The sequence below is a fragment of the Lycium barbarum genome, chromosome 12 (assembly GCF_019175385.1).
Source record: "Lycium barbarum isolate Lr01 chromosome 12, ASM1917538v2, whole genome shotgun sequence".
NCBI classification, from domain to species: Eukaryota; Viridiplantae; Streptophyta; class Magnoliopsida; order Solanales; family Solanaceae; genus Lycium; species Lycium barbarum.
This window is the reverse complement of record NC_083348.1, coordinates 90,144,886-90,163,446: the sequence shown is the minus strand read 5'-3', so window position 1 is coordinate 90,163,446 and position 18,561 is coordinate 90,144,886. Positions and strand designations below refer to the sequence as shown.

General features: G+C 36.5%; 4 protein-coding genes and 1 non-coding gene across 5 annotated transcripts; 3 read left to right on the top strand and 2 right to left on the bottom strand.

Moving 5' to 3' along the window:
• The first annotated feature begins 257 nt into the window (after positions 1-257).
• LOC132625203 (GPI mannosyltransferase 1) lies at positions 258-3,462 on the top strand. The gene is made up of 4 exons (XM_060340035.1): positions 258-622; positions 1,176-1,358; positions 2,048-2,595; positions 2,690-3,462. Exons 1-4 carry the CDS (start codon positions 352-354, stop codon positions 3,002-3,004), a joined length of 1,317 nt encoding a protein of 438 aa, XP_060196018.1. The 5' UTR covers positions 258-351; the 3' UTR covers positions 3,005-3,462.
• Positions 3,463-3,597: 135 nt separating this feature from the next.
• Positions 3,598-6,164, top strand: LOC132625206 (uncharacterized). The gene is made up of 4 exons (XM_060340038.1): positions 3,598-3,852; positions 3,939-3,991; positions 5,660-5,744; positions 5,840-6,164. The coding sequence occupies exons 1-4, from the start codon at positions 3,796-3,798 to the stop codon at positions 5,954-5,956; spliced, it is 312 nt and encodes a 103-aa protein (XP_060196021.1). The 5' UTR covers positions 3,598-3,795; the 3' UTR covers positions 5,957-6,164.
• A 707-nt stretch (positions 6,165-6,871) lies between these two features.
• On the bottom strand, positions 6,872-7,023 carry LOC132625277 (U4 spliceosomal RNA). Its single transcript, XR_009576719.1, has one exon. It is a non-coding gene; the product is annotated as a U4 spliceosomal RNA (small nuclear RNA).
• A 4,789-nt stretch (positions 7,024-11,812) lies between these two features.
• On the top strand, positions 11,813-13,760 carry LOC132621947 (uncharacterized). Its single transcript, XM_060336426.1, has 3 exons — positions 11,813-12,030; positions 12,332-12,596; positions 13,272-13,760. The coding sequence occupies exons 1-3, from the start codon at positions 11,916-11,918 to the stop codon at positions 13,492-13,494; spliced, it is 603 nt and encodes a 200-aa protein (XP_060192409.1). The 5' UTR covers positions 11,813-11,915; the 3' UTR covers positions 13,495-13,760.
• Positions 13,761-15,718: 1,958 nt separating this feature from the next.
• Positions 15,719-17,101, bottom strand: LOC132621142 (F-box protein SKIP23-like). Its single transcript, XM_060335284.1, has one exon. The coding sequence runs from the start codon at positions 17,021-17,023 to the stop codon at positions 15,719-15,721; it is 1,305 nt and encodes a 434-aa protein (XP_060191267.1). The 5' UTR covers positions 17,024-17,101.
• Positions 17,102-18,561: the final 1,460 nt, after the last annotated feature.

Here is an 18,561-nt window from a genome sequence, read left to right as displayed (position 1 = left end):
ATACAATTATTCTTTGTATTTAACTTGCTACTTTATTTTTTATTTTTAAAAAGAAGACTGGCTCTACTTCCAGTATAATGTTTGACTCTATTCAAATCCAAAGTGTAAATTTTGAATATATAAATGCGTTTCAATCCTTGATAATTATAACAAATAATACAAATATATTGGGGCCAAATATGGTGCAAAGTCATATCTTTTGTTTGTTTGTTTGTTTTTTTTAAAAAAAAAATAAAAATTAAATAATAACTGGAGTATCCCTTATATAGCTACTCTCTCTTTGTTTTGCATCCGTTAGTACATCGGAGGACCCATTTTGGTGGTGATCACTTCCTTGAAGCTGTAAAAAGAATGGTGACTGTGAATCTTAAATCCTTGCTAATATCCTCAGCATTTCTTAGGGTGTTTTTGATAATTTATGGAGAATGGCAAGACAGCCATATGGAGGTTAGATACACAGATGTGGACTATCTTGTTTTCTCAGATGCAGCTGCTTTAGTTGCTAATGGAAAATCCCCTTATCAGAGATCTACATATCGTTATTCACCCTTAATTGCCTTTCTTCTCCTACCCAATTCTTTCATTCATCCTTCTTTTGGAAAGTTCATCTTCTCCGCTTCAGGTATTTCCTTTTAAATACTGAACAAGTCGGAGCTTTACAATTTTCATATGATTTTTGTTTATTATTTGTTGGAACACTCAGATACATGAAAGCTATAAGCTTTTGATGATTTGAGATTGTTGGTTTATTCTTTTAGTCAGTTCTTGGATTAAGCTTTTATTGAATTTTCTATAAGGAAGGTTCTAATTTCAAGACAATGCAAAGGTTCCATTTTTATTTACTCATTTGCGATTCTTGTTTTTCCTCATACAAATGCTTCTTGCATGTGGTTTCCAAGAGATTTTAGTCTCTCTTTGCTTAGGTGTTATTGGTAATATTTGGGGTGGTTGTGGCTGTATAACTAAGAATGGATGAATTGTTAATTGTGATTAGCACTTGTGGGTGATCATCTAAGAGTAGCCAAATAGCTCTTGCACTTGCACCTTTGTATATGGGTTTAATATCTCTTCTTATGGCAAACAATGCATAATTGGGATTCGTAGAAACATTACATCTTAATTATGTTTTCAAAACAGATATTCTTAGTGAAACTTACATTGAGTTCGTGCGGCAGATCTTCTCGTGGGATTTCTTATCGACGCCATTTTAAAGCTAAGAGGGGTGCCTGAGAAATTGTGCACTTATTCGGTCATGGTATGGCTTTTGAATCCATTTACCTTCACCATTGGAACTCGTGGGAATTGTGAGCCCATCATCTGCGCCATAATCCTTTGGATTATTATATGTCTAATGAAGGGTAAAACTTCCAGTACCTTTTGCTTTCCTCTAATATGGTTATGTTCAGAATTTACTCCCAAATTTTTCTTTCTCATTGTTAGTTTACTCATCTCTTTAAAAATGGCCCCTCTTAACCTACCTTAATTATCATTGGGGCAGTGTAAACGACAGTAAAGAGGGGAGAATGGAAGTGGAAGTATTTAGACTATCAAAATCATGATTTAGGTGATGAAACTGATAGGAAAGAGGGTATTTTCATCAAACACCTGTCAAGACTGAGTCTTTCTCCCACTCCACCCCAGTGTTAGGTATAGTGCCTCAAAACCCAATATTATCATCCAGTGAATGAGGTTTTAGCAAGCAACCAATGTAAGCTGAATATTGTTCTTATACTTTTAGGACTTGCTTTCTCCAGTAAACAGATGAAACAAGACTTGTCCTGAATGACTGTTTGTTTTCATAGCTCTTATACAGTTTGAATTATAGTGAGCCTCCAGTTAAAGGAAAGGTAGAAACCAAGAATGTTAACTCTGGAAATTTATAGGGTTAAACTGCAAACTCTTTTAATTGAGAGCGTTCTCAAGAATCCTCCGATACTTTGGGTCAGATAACTGTAATCTCACTTTAGAGGGGACTGTGGCTTCATAATTTTCCTTGTAAGTTCAAATCATCACACTCTATTGATTTTGGTGGTGTTTCCCTGATCAGGTCGTTTAGTACAAGCTGCATTTTGGTATGGGCTTGTTGTCCACATGAGGATCTATCCAATAATTTATGCTCTTCCGATCATTTTAGTTCTTGATCCTCTGTTCTTCCAGTATGGTACAAAACCTGCTCTTGTAAATTGGAGTTCTAGAAAAAGCAAGTCACAGCAGACTTCCAGCTGTAAAAAGCTTATGGATCCTTGTTGCATGTGCAACTTTTTAACAAGCCTTTTTACCTGGAGGAGGATAATGTTTGGGCTTATTTCTGGAGCTATGTTCTTTCTCCTTACTGGTGTTTTCTTCTTCTTATATGGATGGGACTTCTTGCATGAAGCACTGCTGTACCATCTCACACGTACTGACCCAAGGCACAATTTTTCAATTTATTTCTACCATATATATCTGCACTATGAACGTGAGTTATCAAACTTGGAAAAGCTCGTCTCGTTTCTGCCTCAGATTATGGTGCAGCTAGTTCTTGTTTTCCGCTTTGCGCAGGATTTTCCATTTTGTTTCTTTGTACAGACTGTGGCATTTGTTGCATTTAACAAGGTTCGTCAGCAATGGTTGAATCTTTTTTTGTTGAGTATCAGTGAACATTAGCTTGATTTTCCTTAAGCGGGATAATGTTCTTTTCCTCTGACAGGTTATGACTGCTCAATACTTTGTTTGGTTCTTTTGTCTCTTGCCGCTAATCCTGCCATGGACCAACATGAAGCTCAGAGGCAAAGGATTGGTCTGCATCTTGTTGTGGATGGCAGCTCAGGGTCACTGGTTATTGTGGGGTTATTTGCTTGAATTTAAAGGAAAAAATGTTTTTCTTCAACTCTGGGTGGCAGGTTTGCTATTCTTGGCTGCAAATACTTTCGTTCTCATCAATATTATCCAGCAGCACACATGCAGTTCAGTCTTCCAACAGTCATCTCGTGCCGCTTCAAAGAAACATGTCAAACAGGGATGAGGAATCAGATCATAGACCTCCTAATTCAATGGCGGAAAAGTTCAGAGCAAGTGGAGTATTTATGTTGGGGACTTGTAGAGTGTTTCCTCATCAAGCAAAGCACTTGACTTTTTCATAGCTCCCAACAGAGTGCTGCTTAAACTGCCTGCACTGAAGAGGTAGCAAGATATTGAAATGACTTTATTGTTGACCTCGTGGTCATTTTTCTTTAGTGCATACTTTGCTATGAAAGAAATTTACAATTGTCTATTGCAATTTTTTTTGCATTCAGGGTAGTGGAAAGTTCTATTATTTATAGTTTGGTTCTCATTTTAGTTGGATTTTCATTTCCCACTCTTGTTAGAGTTAGTTAGCCAGCTAGAGGAGTGATGTCGCATCCTTTTCATGTATTGCTTGCTTATATATCTCTGTAAAACCAATATGATTGGTATGAATAATGAAATCCCTTTTTCTGCTCCTTTCATTTTCCATTTACTTTGTTTCCTTTCAATTTTCCAGTTTCTCTTCTCCTTTGTTTAGTCTTTCATTGTTCTTTCATCTCCTGTTAGCGTGTTTTCTAGTGTGATTCCTTGGAGCTCAATTTCTAAAAATTGTATTCAGAGCATATACACACACACACACACACACACCCTGTAGCTCATTATCCAATTACAGGTCCAGGAAAAAAAAAATCACAGGTCCAGATTCCAGCTTCATGCCTATCTGGATGCCAATTTTGTAGGAGATTCTGGGGAGAATTTGGATGGATAAATAAGAAAGCAAGGGCAAGGGCCTGCTGTTGTTTGAGGAGAATGAATGTTCAGTTGGAAGGTTTCACAGTTGGTTTTCATCCACAGTCATGGGAAATTGTAAGAGAACGTTCTTCTTTCATCCAGTACCTTCAACCTGTCTCACATGACTTATGGCGTGGAGGCCCTTGCTTGTGAATGCACAGGTTTACAATGGCATGACTCAAATGGGCTATGAAGCAGCTCACAAGGAATTCAGGTGAAGGGGTCATCTCATTACTTACAAGTATTATCTTTCCTTTGCTTATTATAGTTACTCCCTTTATTTGACATGTCTGTCTTACTTTCCTCTTTGAACTATCACAAAAATATATCTACTTTCTTTAAGTAGAAGCCTCCATCGTTTTTTCATTATTTGTTGAATTGTATACTGCTCGAGTCAGATTGAACCCATTTTTATTCTTATAGTAATCCAAATTCATAAAGTTAGGTTATCTTTGGGTTTGGGCCCACTTTTCTTTAAACACTGTAATTTTTCAACTGCACTTAAACTCCATGTATATTCAAGCTAAGAGATCAAAAGGAGATTGTGATATAGTTACTATTGTTGTCACTGCTTTTCTTTAGATTTTTCTTTGTACTTATCTTGATCTTGTGCTGCTCATCTCTTCAAACAAATCAATTGTATCTTTATTTTTCTAATCTGGCATCGCCTCCACCTAGGTATCTGGCAGTTTTCCAAAATTGTGCAGGTATTATGGCTCATCATATTGATTCTGCCAAAGTTCTAATCAATACTGCATTTGAGTTTATGAGGGAGAAGAGTTTTCAAAATGAGTCTTGACTGTTGAAAAGCAAAATTATTATGCCCTGAAATGGAACATGTATTGGTTATGTGGTTTTCTGTATGGTTACTTCTGCGTTTTATCTGGCAATGTAATTGTATTTTATAGTTGAGGTCTATTCTGTAACAGGATAGATCCTGCCAGACATAAGATGTTGAATTGGATAGAAACGCTAGCTTAAATTTAAGGCATACAATATGCTGATATAGTATGGTGGGATATCTTTAGATGGTTTGGTGTTTCTTGGACTATGCCAAGATCCGTGAATGAGTTGATGTTCACTTGGAAGAGTGGAGCTCGGAGAAGAAGGCACAAGGCGTGGAATGTTACTCCTCTTGCTTTAATGTGGGTCATTTGGAAAGAGTGAAATAGGACAGCTTTTGAAGGGGTGGAGATGAGCTTTGCTCAACTAAGGAGTAGTCTCCGATCCCTTATTTTCTTTTGGTTCACCCATGTAGTTCCTGTTTGTATAGAGGATTGGGTGGCGTTTGGAGAGAACCATATTTTGTAGGTTTCTCTTTTTTTGGTATACCCCTTGTATACGGCCAGGTAGGCCTTGTTATTATCAATGAAATATTTTACTTGACCCAAAAAAACCGTCATCCCCTTAAAAAGGGAAAAATGGGAATATAGATATCTGGTTTGAGGTGGCCATATTTAGTCACGTGTCTAAATCTGCTTTTCCTTCAATATGAAGTTTGGCCACTCTTTTCAGTAAAATATCATTTGTCTATTCATGATTCCACACATGCTTTGCATTTATTCAGGAGTGTGCTTTGGTTCAGGTAACCAAGCAATTCCATGGAGAGGATTGGTTGTCATTCTTGTCTGTGTTGGGCAACTTAGTTTACACTGCCTATTTTAGTATCCTTGTGAATATATTCTGACTTCTATATTCTGCAAGGTTCCAATACACATTTTGCGTAGCCTATGTGCTTTTTATACTTGTCCTGTTCTTGTGGGATCTAGACTTCCATGCTTCATCATAAGCTGCAAGGTTACAGACTTACAGTAGTTGTTATCATATCCCAGTCTAAAATGCATAAAATTATTTCAATTGATTCTTCATTGTTATTTTGTAGCCTCAACACCGCACAAACTCATGTAGCGCTTTATATGACTGCGATTGCTTCGGTTTCGGGTTCTGTGCAGAAACCATTAGTAAAGGTGCCTAAGCTTTTTATTATGCATTTATTCTTGTGCTTGTATGTTATTCACTTGGAAGTTCACTATTTTCTCCCTCTTTCCATATTACATATCAGGTTTCTCCGGAGCAAGGGTTGAAGGTCAGATTATCCGGTTCAGCAGCAACTGGTGGATCACCAACAACTTTGTCACCAACAGTATTACTGATCGACTGGATATGTATAATGATTTGACTTGCTCCACTTATAAGACTGTTTAGGGAGATATTTCTTGTTTCGCTATTATATTATCTTTTGGCTCAACCGTTTGTTCCTCTAAATTGCTGATTGTATTTTCAAGTGATATTGCTCATGATAACTCCAATGAAGTTGAGGTCACCGTTCCTATAAAAGACTATGACCCCATTTAGTTCACCCTCACAAAGATGTGTGGTAACTGCGCGGAGAACCCTGAATGGGCTCTTCAAAGCCGATAATAAACGGAGTGATTCTGTTTGGTTGGAGGAGTATGAACAGGGCCCTACTGAACAGCGATTGGAAGTACTATCTGCGAGCAAGAGTCCGAAATGCTTAAAGATCTTTTCCTCTGGAAAATATGCAGGACCTGGAACCTCCGATGAACATATCTATAATCTATAGTAAAGAAAGAGAAGCAGTTTGTTTCACCGAATCACTGTTCTGCTCATACAGAACAGGTGGAACTAATTGGAGGGTTGTTGCTTAAAAGGATATTCAATGCTTGGCCATGAAATCGCAACTGAATCATTGAATATATATACTGTTAAAGCAACAAGCTTCCTATTATTTCCATCTGCTCCTAGTTAATGGTCTACATGGTCATGATGATGGCGGAGCAGATTAATTTCATGGTATGACTATTCCTCTGCTGATGAGCGATCATATCAAACTTTTCATAAACCAACTGGGGTTGCTGGTCAGCTCTTAAATTGTGAAGTCCTCCGTTTTAAGTAACCTTAAAAGTTTCTCTTTAAGCCATCTTTCGGCCAAAGTTCTAAAGGGTTTTAACCCCTTTCAGTTTTGCTACGGAACTACTCTTTCTCTTATTTTCGGTAGGCCTTATTTGAGGCAAACTAAGAAGTAGACTAAGTACGTTGCTAAGTGAAAAAAATATTAGACTAAGAATTGTGGGGCTTTACCCAGAAGGGAAGCCCTTTCAAAAATTCTCAATGGCCAAGGCAGAACCCAGGCCAAAGAGGGGGTTTGGAAATAGTTTTCAACCAGCAATTGACGCGCCTCGGTTAGTACCTCACTAGCTGCGTCATTGCCCCAAGCGCAAAGATGAGTGACCCTTTGTTCTGCCATCTCTTTTTATATGCCTCTTTCCTCGAATGTTGTCTTAACGCTACCGATGTGGGAGAAAAAGAATAACCTACTCGTCAATGCCATACGCCAATTACGTACCGAAGTTAATAGAAAAGCTTTAGTAACCGATGACTATTGCAGTAAATGATCATTTTTTAAAAGTACTCACCCAAACTAAACGAGTAGTAGTTTAACCTTGATGGTAAACTGGAGTTAAAAAGAAAATGATAAGGACAAAACTTGGACCCATGAGTCATGACACGAAATTTTCAAAAAGACTTTAGGTATGTCACAGTTATGAACTTATGTTTTTATTTTTTTGTTTTAATAGGGATTTTATTTATTTATTACAAAGCAACAAACATATTTTATGTGGAAATTGTATTTGAGGAAGTATATATAAATATAAATATAATACTGTATGACAAAACTTGTTAAATTTATCTACTGCTAAGAGAAAGAAAAAAAAAACAAGTAAATCATCAATTATGATAGAGATCAAGTGTGACAATGTGTTGGAAAAAGAGTGTCATACGTTAATATTAAAATAACTGATCATAAGCATACTCGAAAAGACTTGTATACATACTGGAAGGCCTGAAAAGCTTATCAACCTAGCTAGCTTAATAGTCGGGATTTTATTCCACTTCTTGAAGTTAAGTTATTAGATCCAATATTTATTTTCTTACTATTGTACGTCCTTATTCTTGGTTTACCAGATATTAGGCTCCCATTTCATGTTATCTACGTTCCAATTGGCAGGCTTGATCATGTCGCGAGACATGTTAGAAGTGTGAGATGGTGCATCTCACAAGGTCATTGACAATCCTTACGGCCTCATGAAACTAGGTTATGGAGTTGAGTAAGGATTTATCCATTTCATTATCAGTACCTTGTTCGGTTGTGTATAAGTTTTCTTTGGAATTTTTGAAGTTACGCTTATCATTCTCTTGAATTATATTCAAACAAAATACCTTACCAACTGGGATATAACTCGCTACTTCAATGTGCTTTGAATAAATCAATTTGCTTGGCAGCTTCAACGGCTGACATGGATCATTTCTTAAATGCAATTAGCAACATCGTTCTCTAAAGAGGATCTTATACTGTTTTGACTTTTGATCATACAGTAATGGTCCATATTTTTCGTGGATTATGTTTTATGAATATATAAACTTTATAGGTAATATGCGTGCTATAACAGCGTACGTAAAGTAATTTTATAGAATCAAATACTTCTGAGGTTGCTTACTGGCACAAACCAGTTGTCAGATGGATTAAGCTCAATGTAGATGGGCGTAGTAAAGAAAATTCGGGCTCTTCAGGAGGAGGTGGTGTTACTAGGGATCACAATGGTATAGTTATTTGTGCTTTTGCTAAGTTCTATTGTGGATGCACTAATAACCTAGCAGATCGAGGCCAAAGAAATGCTCAGAGGAATCATTATGTGTCTCAACAAAAATCTTGTTAATGTGATTGTGGAATCTGATTCTGTGATTATACTAGACCTGATTAAGAGAGTTAAAAAACCTCCATGGCAACTCAATCAGGTTATAGAGCAGATTAGGATCTTGAGCAAGAATGGTAACTTCAACTTTTGTCATACCTTAAGAGAAGTGTCACGCCCCGAACCATGGCCTGGGCGTAACACGGCACTCAGGCCTTGCTTGCATGTGTCCGAGCGAACCTCATGGCTTGCTTGTCAACATGGGCATCAAAACAATATAATCTATATGATGCAATTTAAATGAATCATGAAAATATAATTGCGGAATAAAGTCTTACAATTATCTCAGAGCATGAAAAATCATGAAAACGTAATAGTCTGCAAACATGGAAGCATAACTGACTCTGGGAACTAACATCTGTCTATGAAACCTCTAAAACATGTCTGAATACTAACTACCAGGACCTGGCCCTGGACTACCATAAACTGAATACTAGTGCAGACTCCATGTTGAAGCCCGAGAGAAGTGGGGCTCACCAATAAGCTGATAACTGAGGTGATCCTTCTGCGCAGGTGTATGCTCCTGAAAACCGGTATCTGCACCGTGAAGTGCAGGCCCCGGGCAAAAGGGACGTTAGTACATGGTGAATAGTACTAGTATGTAAAACTTGCTGAAATAAAGAACATGGCACAACATAGGTATACGATATGAACTGAAACTGAATATAACTTGAACATAAGCATGAAACGTGAGTAAAGTCTGAAAACAGTAAATCATTGGAAATACATGTATATAAAACTGCTTGTAACCTGGGGAATGCTATAGTATAACTGACAACATGATCTGGTACTTGCGTCCTACCAGCAGAACACTCACACCTTGCCAGGGATATGAGATTTAAGTAATAATAAGCATGTAAAGATCCAAACTTCATAATGAAGGTGTTGCCTCCTTGCTGACAACCCTTATCCTACGGTGGCTACGTAGTTTCAGGCTATCTGAGCCTTCTCGGTTAACTAAGCAAATCCCAAAAACATAAACATGTAAAATAAGTGGCACTTGCTGCCCATGGTTTTCATGAATATAACTTGCTTGTACATGGATATTATGAATTATAGCTTGCTTGCATGAACTTGTAAAACATGTATAGTATTTTCTTGAAAATAACATAATATATCATAAACTAGCATGCATGAACCCATGGCATGAGATCTAAGGGTTTTTCATATATTACGGACAGATTCTTAATAATCATAAAGAAATATTAAGAACTCAATGTTGGAACTATAACAATTCATACATAATATAATCATGGACATAGACCTAGGGTTATCATGAGCATGGTATAGAAACCCTAGTTTTCGTAAAGAATCATAATTTATGGATTATGAGGCGTGGGGAAGAACTATGATGTTCCCACACGTAGATAGTAACTCTACATACCTTAATTGCTCCAAAACTTGAATTAAAGACTTGAATTTTGGAGAAGATTTTCTAAATCTTGATTCTTGAACCTTGAGATGGGTTTTCTTGAAAACCCTAGATTTGGAACAATGATTTCTTGCTTAGATTATTAGAGTATATGATAGAATTGAGTGGGAAGGGTTTGGATTGACTTACCTTGATGTTTTGGATTGTTGCTAGGGCTTGGAATTGTGAATAATGAAATAAAAGAACTCAAGGCTTGAATTTATACAAAAGTGAGGTAGAAATTATATGGACATATTATACGGTCCGTATAAAGTTATACGATCCGTATAATATGACCATATTTATCATGGCACAAAACAGTACGTCGGGTTGAGGTTTCATGAAGTACAAACGAGTTATACGGTCCGTATAACCAGTTCGTATAACATGACCAGTGAACGGACTACTCTGTAATCCTTCAGTAAAATGACCATAACTTTTTGTACAGATGTCCCCTTGACCCTCATAATATACCGTCGGAAAGGTATTTCAAAGGGATACAACTTTCATTTAGGAAGTTTTCCCAAATTCCTAATTAATAAAGGGTTTATGGTCGTTGGAAGTAAGACCTTCTACAAACCCACTTGCAAACATGCCCCGTAGATTGGCTTCCAATTTTACTTTGCCCAACGACATTTCTTATGACTTGATTAGTTTTCAAAACACTTCCTATAACCCTCATATTGGTTCCATTATATTATCATCTTATGAGTCAAACCTTAGCCCGAAGCTACGAGGTATTACAAGAAGGTAATCATACAGCTGATATCTTAGCAAACCATGTAGAGGAATCCAAAAATACATCTATCTTCAATAATGCTTTTTCCGTCCCTTCTAAGGTTAGAGCCTCATTGAATTTAGAAGCTGATGGACTTCCAAATTTCAGATTCAGGAAAAAGAAGAACAAGTATGCCATCAATGACAGTGGATAACCTTTTGTTATTTTTTACCACTCTATACATAACACGTAATAGTGGTGCTGCAAAGTTCCCAGTTTCTTCCTTCCACACCTCTGATCGACATGAATATTTTTGTGTTAATTTCTATTATAGGTTCACTGTAATCAATTATCACTTTGTTCTAGAGGCCAAGGCTTATGTCCTCCCCCTTGTAATTATGATTTTTGGTAAATATGCAGGTTAGATTCATGCCTAAACTCCTCCATCATATAGATGGAACCTTAAAAATAAAAAAAAATACTTCAACTTAAAAAACCAATTATTGATCATGATATATTTATACTATATCCTCACCCTAAAAGAGAAATAATAATCATCTGTGTTAAACATGAGACAATACCTTAAAATTAACCTGGTAATATAATTGTAACGACTAATCTTTCGTTCCTGAAAATAATAATCAAGACAAGAAAAATAGCGACAAAAAATAATATTTGATTTCAAGAATTTGTGCGGAGGTTACAATTTTTATGAAATCTTAAATAAAAAGATGTAATTATAGATACAGTTGTTACCGGCCTGATATTACTCTTCCAATTGATATATCAACTATAGCTACATTTCATAAATACGCAACCTGTTGCTACATTTAATTACGCGCTAAACTATAGCTAGTTATGAAATTTTCTCAAAAACAAGATAATAGAGCGGGCCCAGATCTGGAGTAAAGAGAAGATAAAAAGGCCCAAACAATTGATGGAGAGTCCGAAAGAAAGGGTCCCACCAGTAATCCAGTAGATCACAGGGAGTGTCTCAATGATAAACACAAGATAACAAGTTACGGTCCCACCTACAAAACATAAGATCCTTAAGAATATTCCCCTAATATTCCTCTCCTCCTTCCAAAATGGATAACATTTCTCTTTACCTTCTCTTTCTTGCCACCGCCCATTTTCATTGTCACTATATAAATGCTTCTCTTTTTTCCTTCAGACGCCTCATCTTAAACTTAGCGTTTTGCAACAACAACCCATTCGAAATTATTCTAAAACCATGTTTTCAGAAGTTGAACAAGAACAACTTATTGAGAAACTCGAAATCTTCAAGATCCAAGGCAGAGATAAACGTGGCCGCAAAATCTTGCGCATCATCGGCAAATTCTTCCCTGGTACACTATTTCTTTTTCTAATTCTTATACTCTCTCCGTTTTCGAGATTCAAATAAGTATTTCTTTAATCACGATTTTTCATATGTCTTTTAAATATTTTGAATTGTCAATTATCATGAATTGTATAGTTTTTAAATGCTATGTCAAAAAACTTAATTTTTTTTTTTGTCCGAATACACATTCAAAATTAACTCTCGAAATTCAACTGTACCGCATACTGTATTTATTCCACTTTCCTGATTCTTCCGGTTGAGATTTTGGCCTGAATTTTCGATTTTGCTTTTGTTTTGTGGGTGATCAGCTAGGAATCTAAGTGTTGAAGTAGTGAATAAGTATTTAGCGGAGAAGATCTTTCCAGAACTTGAGAAACGGTCGTTTGCCGTGGTGTATGTTCACACCGATGTGGAGAAAAGTGAGAATTTTCCTGGAGTATCAGCTTTACGATCATTCTACGATGCAATTCCGGTGAAGGTTCGAGAGAATCTGGAGGCTGTTTACTTTCTTCATCCTGGCCTTCAAGCTAGACTCTTCCTTGCCACATTTGGTCGCTTCATCTTTAGTGGAGGGTAAGATTGTCAATTCCAATGAATCAGTGCATTTTACCATTCTGATTTTAGAAATAAATCCAAATTTTCAAGTGTTACAAGAATGAAAAAAGTCCAATGACATGTGTGGTCTCTTTATGCATTATATGGATTTGCGCAATCCTCTCTTCATGAGTTAGTTTTTGAGGGTCAAGTTAGGCCAAGATCCATTTATTTACGTGAAGCAATCAAATCGTGAAAAACTTGTCCTTATAATCTATCAATTAGAATTATAGAGGACTCAAAAGGAGATCGAACAAACGTAGGAACTTGAGTGTTAGGAACTTCAATCCCATGCGGTTTCACAAATTTATGTTGATTGAAATTTGAATGTTTGATTTGTTTTTTCATATGTAATCAGCATTAGCATATTTAATGAATTGTTGGATTTTATGTATGTTATGTTATTATTTGGAAAGCAAAAGTAGGCTCGCCAACAGTAAATAATAAGACATTTCTCGACCACATAATTTCATTTTAACGAAGTGCATTTTCATATAAATCATAAGTTTTTCCTATGACTTTCTGTCTTTACCTATAGATGTATAAGACTTTTTAAATTGATTCAATTTTAGATTATAATGGCCGCGCATCGCGCAGGTATTTATGCTAGTAATCTATAAATTGACAAGGCGTATATTCTACTTGTGTGTGCAGGTTATATGGGAAATTGAGGTATGTAAACAGGGTGGATTATATGTGGGAACATGTGAGGAGGAATGAGATTGAGATGCCAGAATTTGTGTATGATCATGATGAAGATCTTGAGTACCGTCCGATGATGGACTATGGTTTGGAGAGTGATCATGCCAGGGTCTATGGTGGTGCCCCTACAGTAGACTCTCCTGTTACAATGTACTCCATGAGATGCATCTCATAAGCAACCTAATTGGACGGCTTTTACACTCTTTTTGTTTCATAGTTACATGTGTAGGTTTTGTTCTTTTTCTTCTTTCCTCCCATCTGTTGGAGCTTTTCTTTTTTTGTCTGTATATACTATTAGGTAGAGGTTAGTAACTAGCAAGCACTTCGTTTCTTTTTTATTTTCTTCTTCTTGTTATATAGTAGTACTACTAAAGAAGGATGACAAAGGTTATCAACTTTGAAAGCATTGATGATTTCCAATATGAAAAATCATGTTGCATATTTTGTGATTTGGATCCGGAATGTTGTTTTTTCCTTCTCTAAGATGAATATGCTTCATCAGGAATGAGAAAGTTGATCAAATTTTATGGTTTTGCGGATTATAAGAAAATGAAATACAATGTAAAGTAAGGCAGAAGGATATCTAGGGCTTCAACTCTTCCAATGAATTCATGATTAGCAGATGAAATTTCATATTTTGGCTAGGTGGGTGAAGATAGACTCGTGCAATACAAACATGCCAATCTGTTAAAATTGATCATTATGTGATAATTTGGAAGTCAAGAATGGATGTTGAGCCATAGTTTCAAATTTTATAGTAAAAGAGAAGATAGTATTTCAGAAGTAAATTATTATACGGATTCTAATTTATTGTCAAAAAGAATTTGATTACAAAAATACCAGGTCTTCCTGATCTTGGGCAAGATGGTAATGGATTCTTTGTATTGATTGCTATTTGCTCAAAGTGTGTAGTTGGAAAATTTGATATAGTTGTGAACCCACTCTTCCGGGATGGAGCTGCGGATCTCCGAGCGTACAAAAAACATTGGAGTACCAACTTGTGAGTTTAAATGCATCTTAATTCTTCTTAACAATCTAGCTTAGTATTTTAGTATGTTTCCTTGAGGTATTAGTATGATAATTAGAATTCCAATACTTCAGTTTGTGTTTTGGTTTCATTTGAAGTTCGCCATTTAATTTCTTTGTTCTCCTTTCTTTATCTTTTAGTTTGCTGCATCATTGTGTCTATTAAATAAGTATTTTAATAGTATTTTGTTGGGATTTCTAACGGCTCTCTGCAGAATCCACCTCATTTATTGTTGAATGCAGAAAAGATGATTCAACTACTCGAGACCATGATTTATTCTTCTTCATAATCAATGAAGTTATAGGTGATAATCAAGAAGAAGATAAGAATCTAGAGGCAGTAGAGAATAATGCGTTGAACTGCAGCATTAGATAGTCCAAATGTTAATTTCTCCTGAGAATTTGTTCTGAAACCTTTCACGGGGTAAGAGGGAGACATGTGAACACTAATGAGTTTGGTGAGAAGTAAAAGAATAAATGGAGCTGGATTAGGTATAGCTCATGCTTTTTTGATGCACAAAACCTTGTGTAAAAAAGGAACAGAGACAACCTTTCGAGTGTGCAGCTCAACCCTAGTGTTTCTGTGAAAGTCCATTCATACTCTGCATTCTTGTGTCATCCCATCTGATTTTTTTGCAGAGGGAAGGTACCACTAAAATTTCAAGAAAACATAACCAGAAAGCATAGCCAAATTCTGGGATAGCAATATCAAGCAGTAATTGGATTCTGTATTTGATTTTTGAAAATGTTTAGTTGATTTTTTAATACAAAGAGTATAACATTCGGACCAAAACTATTGAGTTCGGCCGTACCCTTCGAGTTTCGCCCCTGCCCAAATGCAAGTTAATTACTTCGCACATGCAGCCCCAAATGCAAGTTAATTACTTACTTCATTTTGTGTATGACAGGTCTGGTTCCTTTAGATATGAGAGCAAATGCGGAGGAGCTAAAAAAACAAACCTTGTTTTATAGGTCAGCTAGGCCCTAACCTTTTTCCCTTGATTATCTTACTTTTGGGCATGGTAAGCCAAGGGTCAAAATGGCAAAAGGGAAGATGAGACATGAGAAATTCACACTTCTAGTGGAGCAACTAGTATCAAGTAACAACTCAATGCTCCAAGCTAACTTAAATTGGTTCAAGATTAAACACAGATTCAACAGTGCATGTACCTTGCCCCACTAGACCTCAGAGCTAATTTTGAAACTATTGAAAGTGCAGTAAATATTCAATTCAACTAGAATGACTTTTGTCTAGAAATTACTAAAGAAGCAGTGCTCTGTACATACAAAATATTTTTCACTTATCAAGATTCAATCTAACACATAAAATGGATCACGGAGTAGAATTTAACCATGTCACTGGGGAGATTATCTCAGTTAAGCCAGGTAGGGGGTGGCCAGAAAAAGTCGGTGTAACCTGGGAAACATGCCATTGGCCCAAGAAATGCATTCTCCATGTGAAATCCTCCAAGTGAGTAGTCTTTTTCATGTTTTAGCGCGTCCCAAAAATCATGAAGATCCCCATCCTCAGCTTTCCTGGATTGATCTGTGAAGAAAATCAAGTTTCCTCTACACCCTGGAAAATCTTTAGCAGACACACTGTAGGACCAAAAAGATGCATCATCCCCTACAAATATGACTTGGTCATTCAAGCTTGTAATTTCCTTCCAACAATGCTTCTCTTCCTCAAGTTTATACACTCTCAATCTAACTGCCATGTCGTAAACTGGTGCCTTTGTATAGTCATCAGAGGTCGCAGCATGTTGCACGTCGTAATTTGTTTGCTCCGATGATTTATCCAGGTATCGGTCTACTAGAAATAGATCTGCATTCCCTGATGATTTTACTAAGTATGACTTGTGGTTACAAAAGAAATCATTCCTGTTTGGGAGAAACAGAGGATTTGTAACTAGACTCACGTTCAAAGAAGAATCCACCATAACCCCTCGGCCGTATTGATCAATAGCGAACCATTTCTCCTTGTACTTGACCACATCATGATAAACAGGCTTGGTCAGGTTTTGGTCTCTAAGAAGACGATCCATTAAATCATTTAAGACAACTTCCTTTCCTGTATTACTTATAAGTAAAGACAATTTTCCACTCTTCCAAAGAGCAGCAATAGCAGCAATTGCTCTTTCCCTAGAGGATCGGCAGCGAGTATAAAGACGAACAGCTTTAAAAGTACTATAATGAGTTGTATCTGCAAGCAAAATCAAGGAACATTTATGCAGTATAGAGACGCGAAATTTGTTCAAACTAATCTCTCTAGGAAACAAGTTTGATGGTGTTGAAGAAATAGGAATAGGACTTCCAGTGATTGGGTTCAAGAGGCGGAGTTGGGTTTCACCATCTCCACTATATTGTTCCTCCACAGCTATTAAATAGCTGGTGGGTGTTGATGATGAATGTGGAAGTCCTTGAAGATCAAGCCGGAAAACCAATTTTCCGATGAATGTAATAGTCGTATGAGGCTTCTTACTGGAGTTGCATTTAGGCATGTGAAGTGTTTTATGAGGGGGACGTGGAACTGCGGATCTCCAAGAGGTACAAACAGCACGAAAATGACCAACTTGAAATGAGTATTTGAGGCACTTGCAGATCTTAAGAAGTAGTTCATCAGGAAGATCAGCCCATATGGGCCAAGAATACAGGTTCTTGGTTTTCTTCTCATTCATCTTCTGGAAAAGTATAGGTGTTTGCAAGGTAAATGAGCTCCAAGAGTTGTTTTGATATCAGAAAACAAGGTGATGGTATATGCTTTTAATCTTACAGTCCAGTCCATGGCAGTACGAAGGCAGCTAGCTATTAGTTGAGATAAAATTGGAATAGAGACATGAAACTTTTGGAGCACACAACTCAACTATACTACTTCTATGAAAGTCCCTTCACACTTTTTGAAATGTAAGCTACCTAGTTTCTTTATAGAGGGAACTTAGGGGTTGTTGGATGGTGGGATAAGGGATGATAATTCTGAATAAAATGCAGGATTATTTTATCCTGCGTTTGGTTATGAGTATTAATTAGTCTCGAAAATCATTTTGTACTAAAATGGTGAAATTATCTATCCCATATAGAAAGTGGAATAGCTAAAACAATGGATATTCTTATCTATCTCATCCTGGTAATCTAACGACCCCTAATCCTACCCTTATATCAAAAGAGAGGAACATTTTTTTTTACTCCTATGTTTTCGTAAGGGTCCCACATTTGATAAATGAAGAGCGCCAACTGGCTAAGTTCTAAGCATATGTGTGCTTAGGCTTGCATCAGTGCACTTGAGGTTGGTGAATCGAATAAAAAAAGCACATTTTTGGGTAGATATGTGGTGTTATACAAAATGAAGACAGACTCGTGCAATATATACATATCAAATCTCTTCACATTGATCATTTTTTGAGAATTTGGAAGTCAGGACTCCAACTATATAATTGTGACATGTGAACCTACTCTTCTCGGATGGAGCCTCCGAATCTCCAAGACGTACAAATAGCATTAGGGTGACTAATTTGTGAGTTTAATTGTATCTTAGTTCTTCTTAGCAATGTAGCTTAGTATTTTAATAATATATTATTGGGATTTCTAACGGCATACCCATTTTTTTTTCCTCTCTGCAGAATTCACCTCATTTTTGTTTGAAGGCAAAAAAAGGACTCAACTACTTGATAGTTGAGACCATGATTTTTCTCTTCTTCATAATTAATAAAACTATAGGTGATGATCAAGAAGAGGAAGATACGAATCTAGAGAAAGTAGAGAAAAATATGCGTTTGGCCATAGAAACCAAAAAATATTTCACTTTATTTGGAATTTTTGAAGTTGAAGTTGTGTTTGGTTATAGTTTTTGCAAATAATATTTGGTTGTTTGAATGGATTTTTTCTAAAAAATATGAAATATAATTTATATCCCCAGTGTTGAGTTATGGAGACGCTGGGGATGCAGAAAGGAATATGAGATTGTGAAAAGAGTTGATTGAAATAGAGTTTTAGTGGGAAATATGGAAGAGAAATTGACCTACGTGTCACGTGTTTGTGGACGTAGGCGGAGTTGAGTTCGAGAGTAGATTCGTGACCTTTGCTTGTGAGTTTGGTATTCCTCTTCAGCAAATTTGCCCCAGTTCACTGCGTAAGATAAAGTTCCACGTTGTGTTGCGTCTCTGCAGGTTGTACTTTCTGCCAAAACTGAAATTCATGTCAAAATTAGTAATAAAGTTGA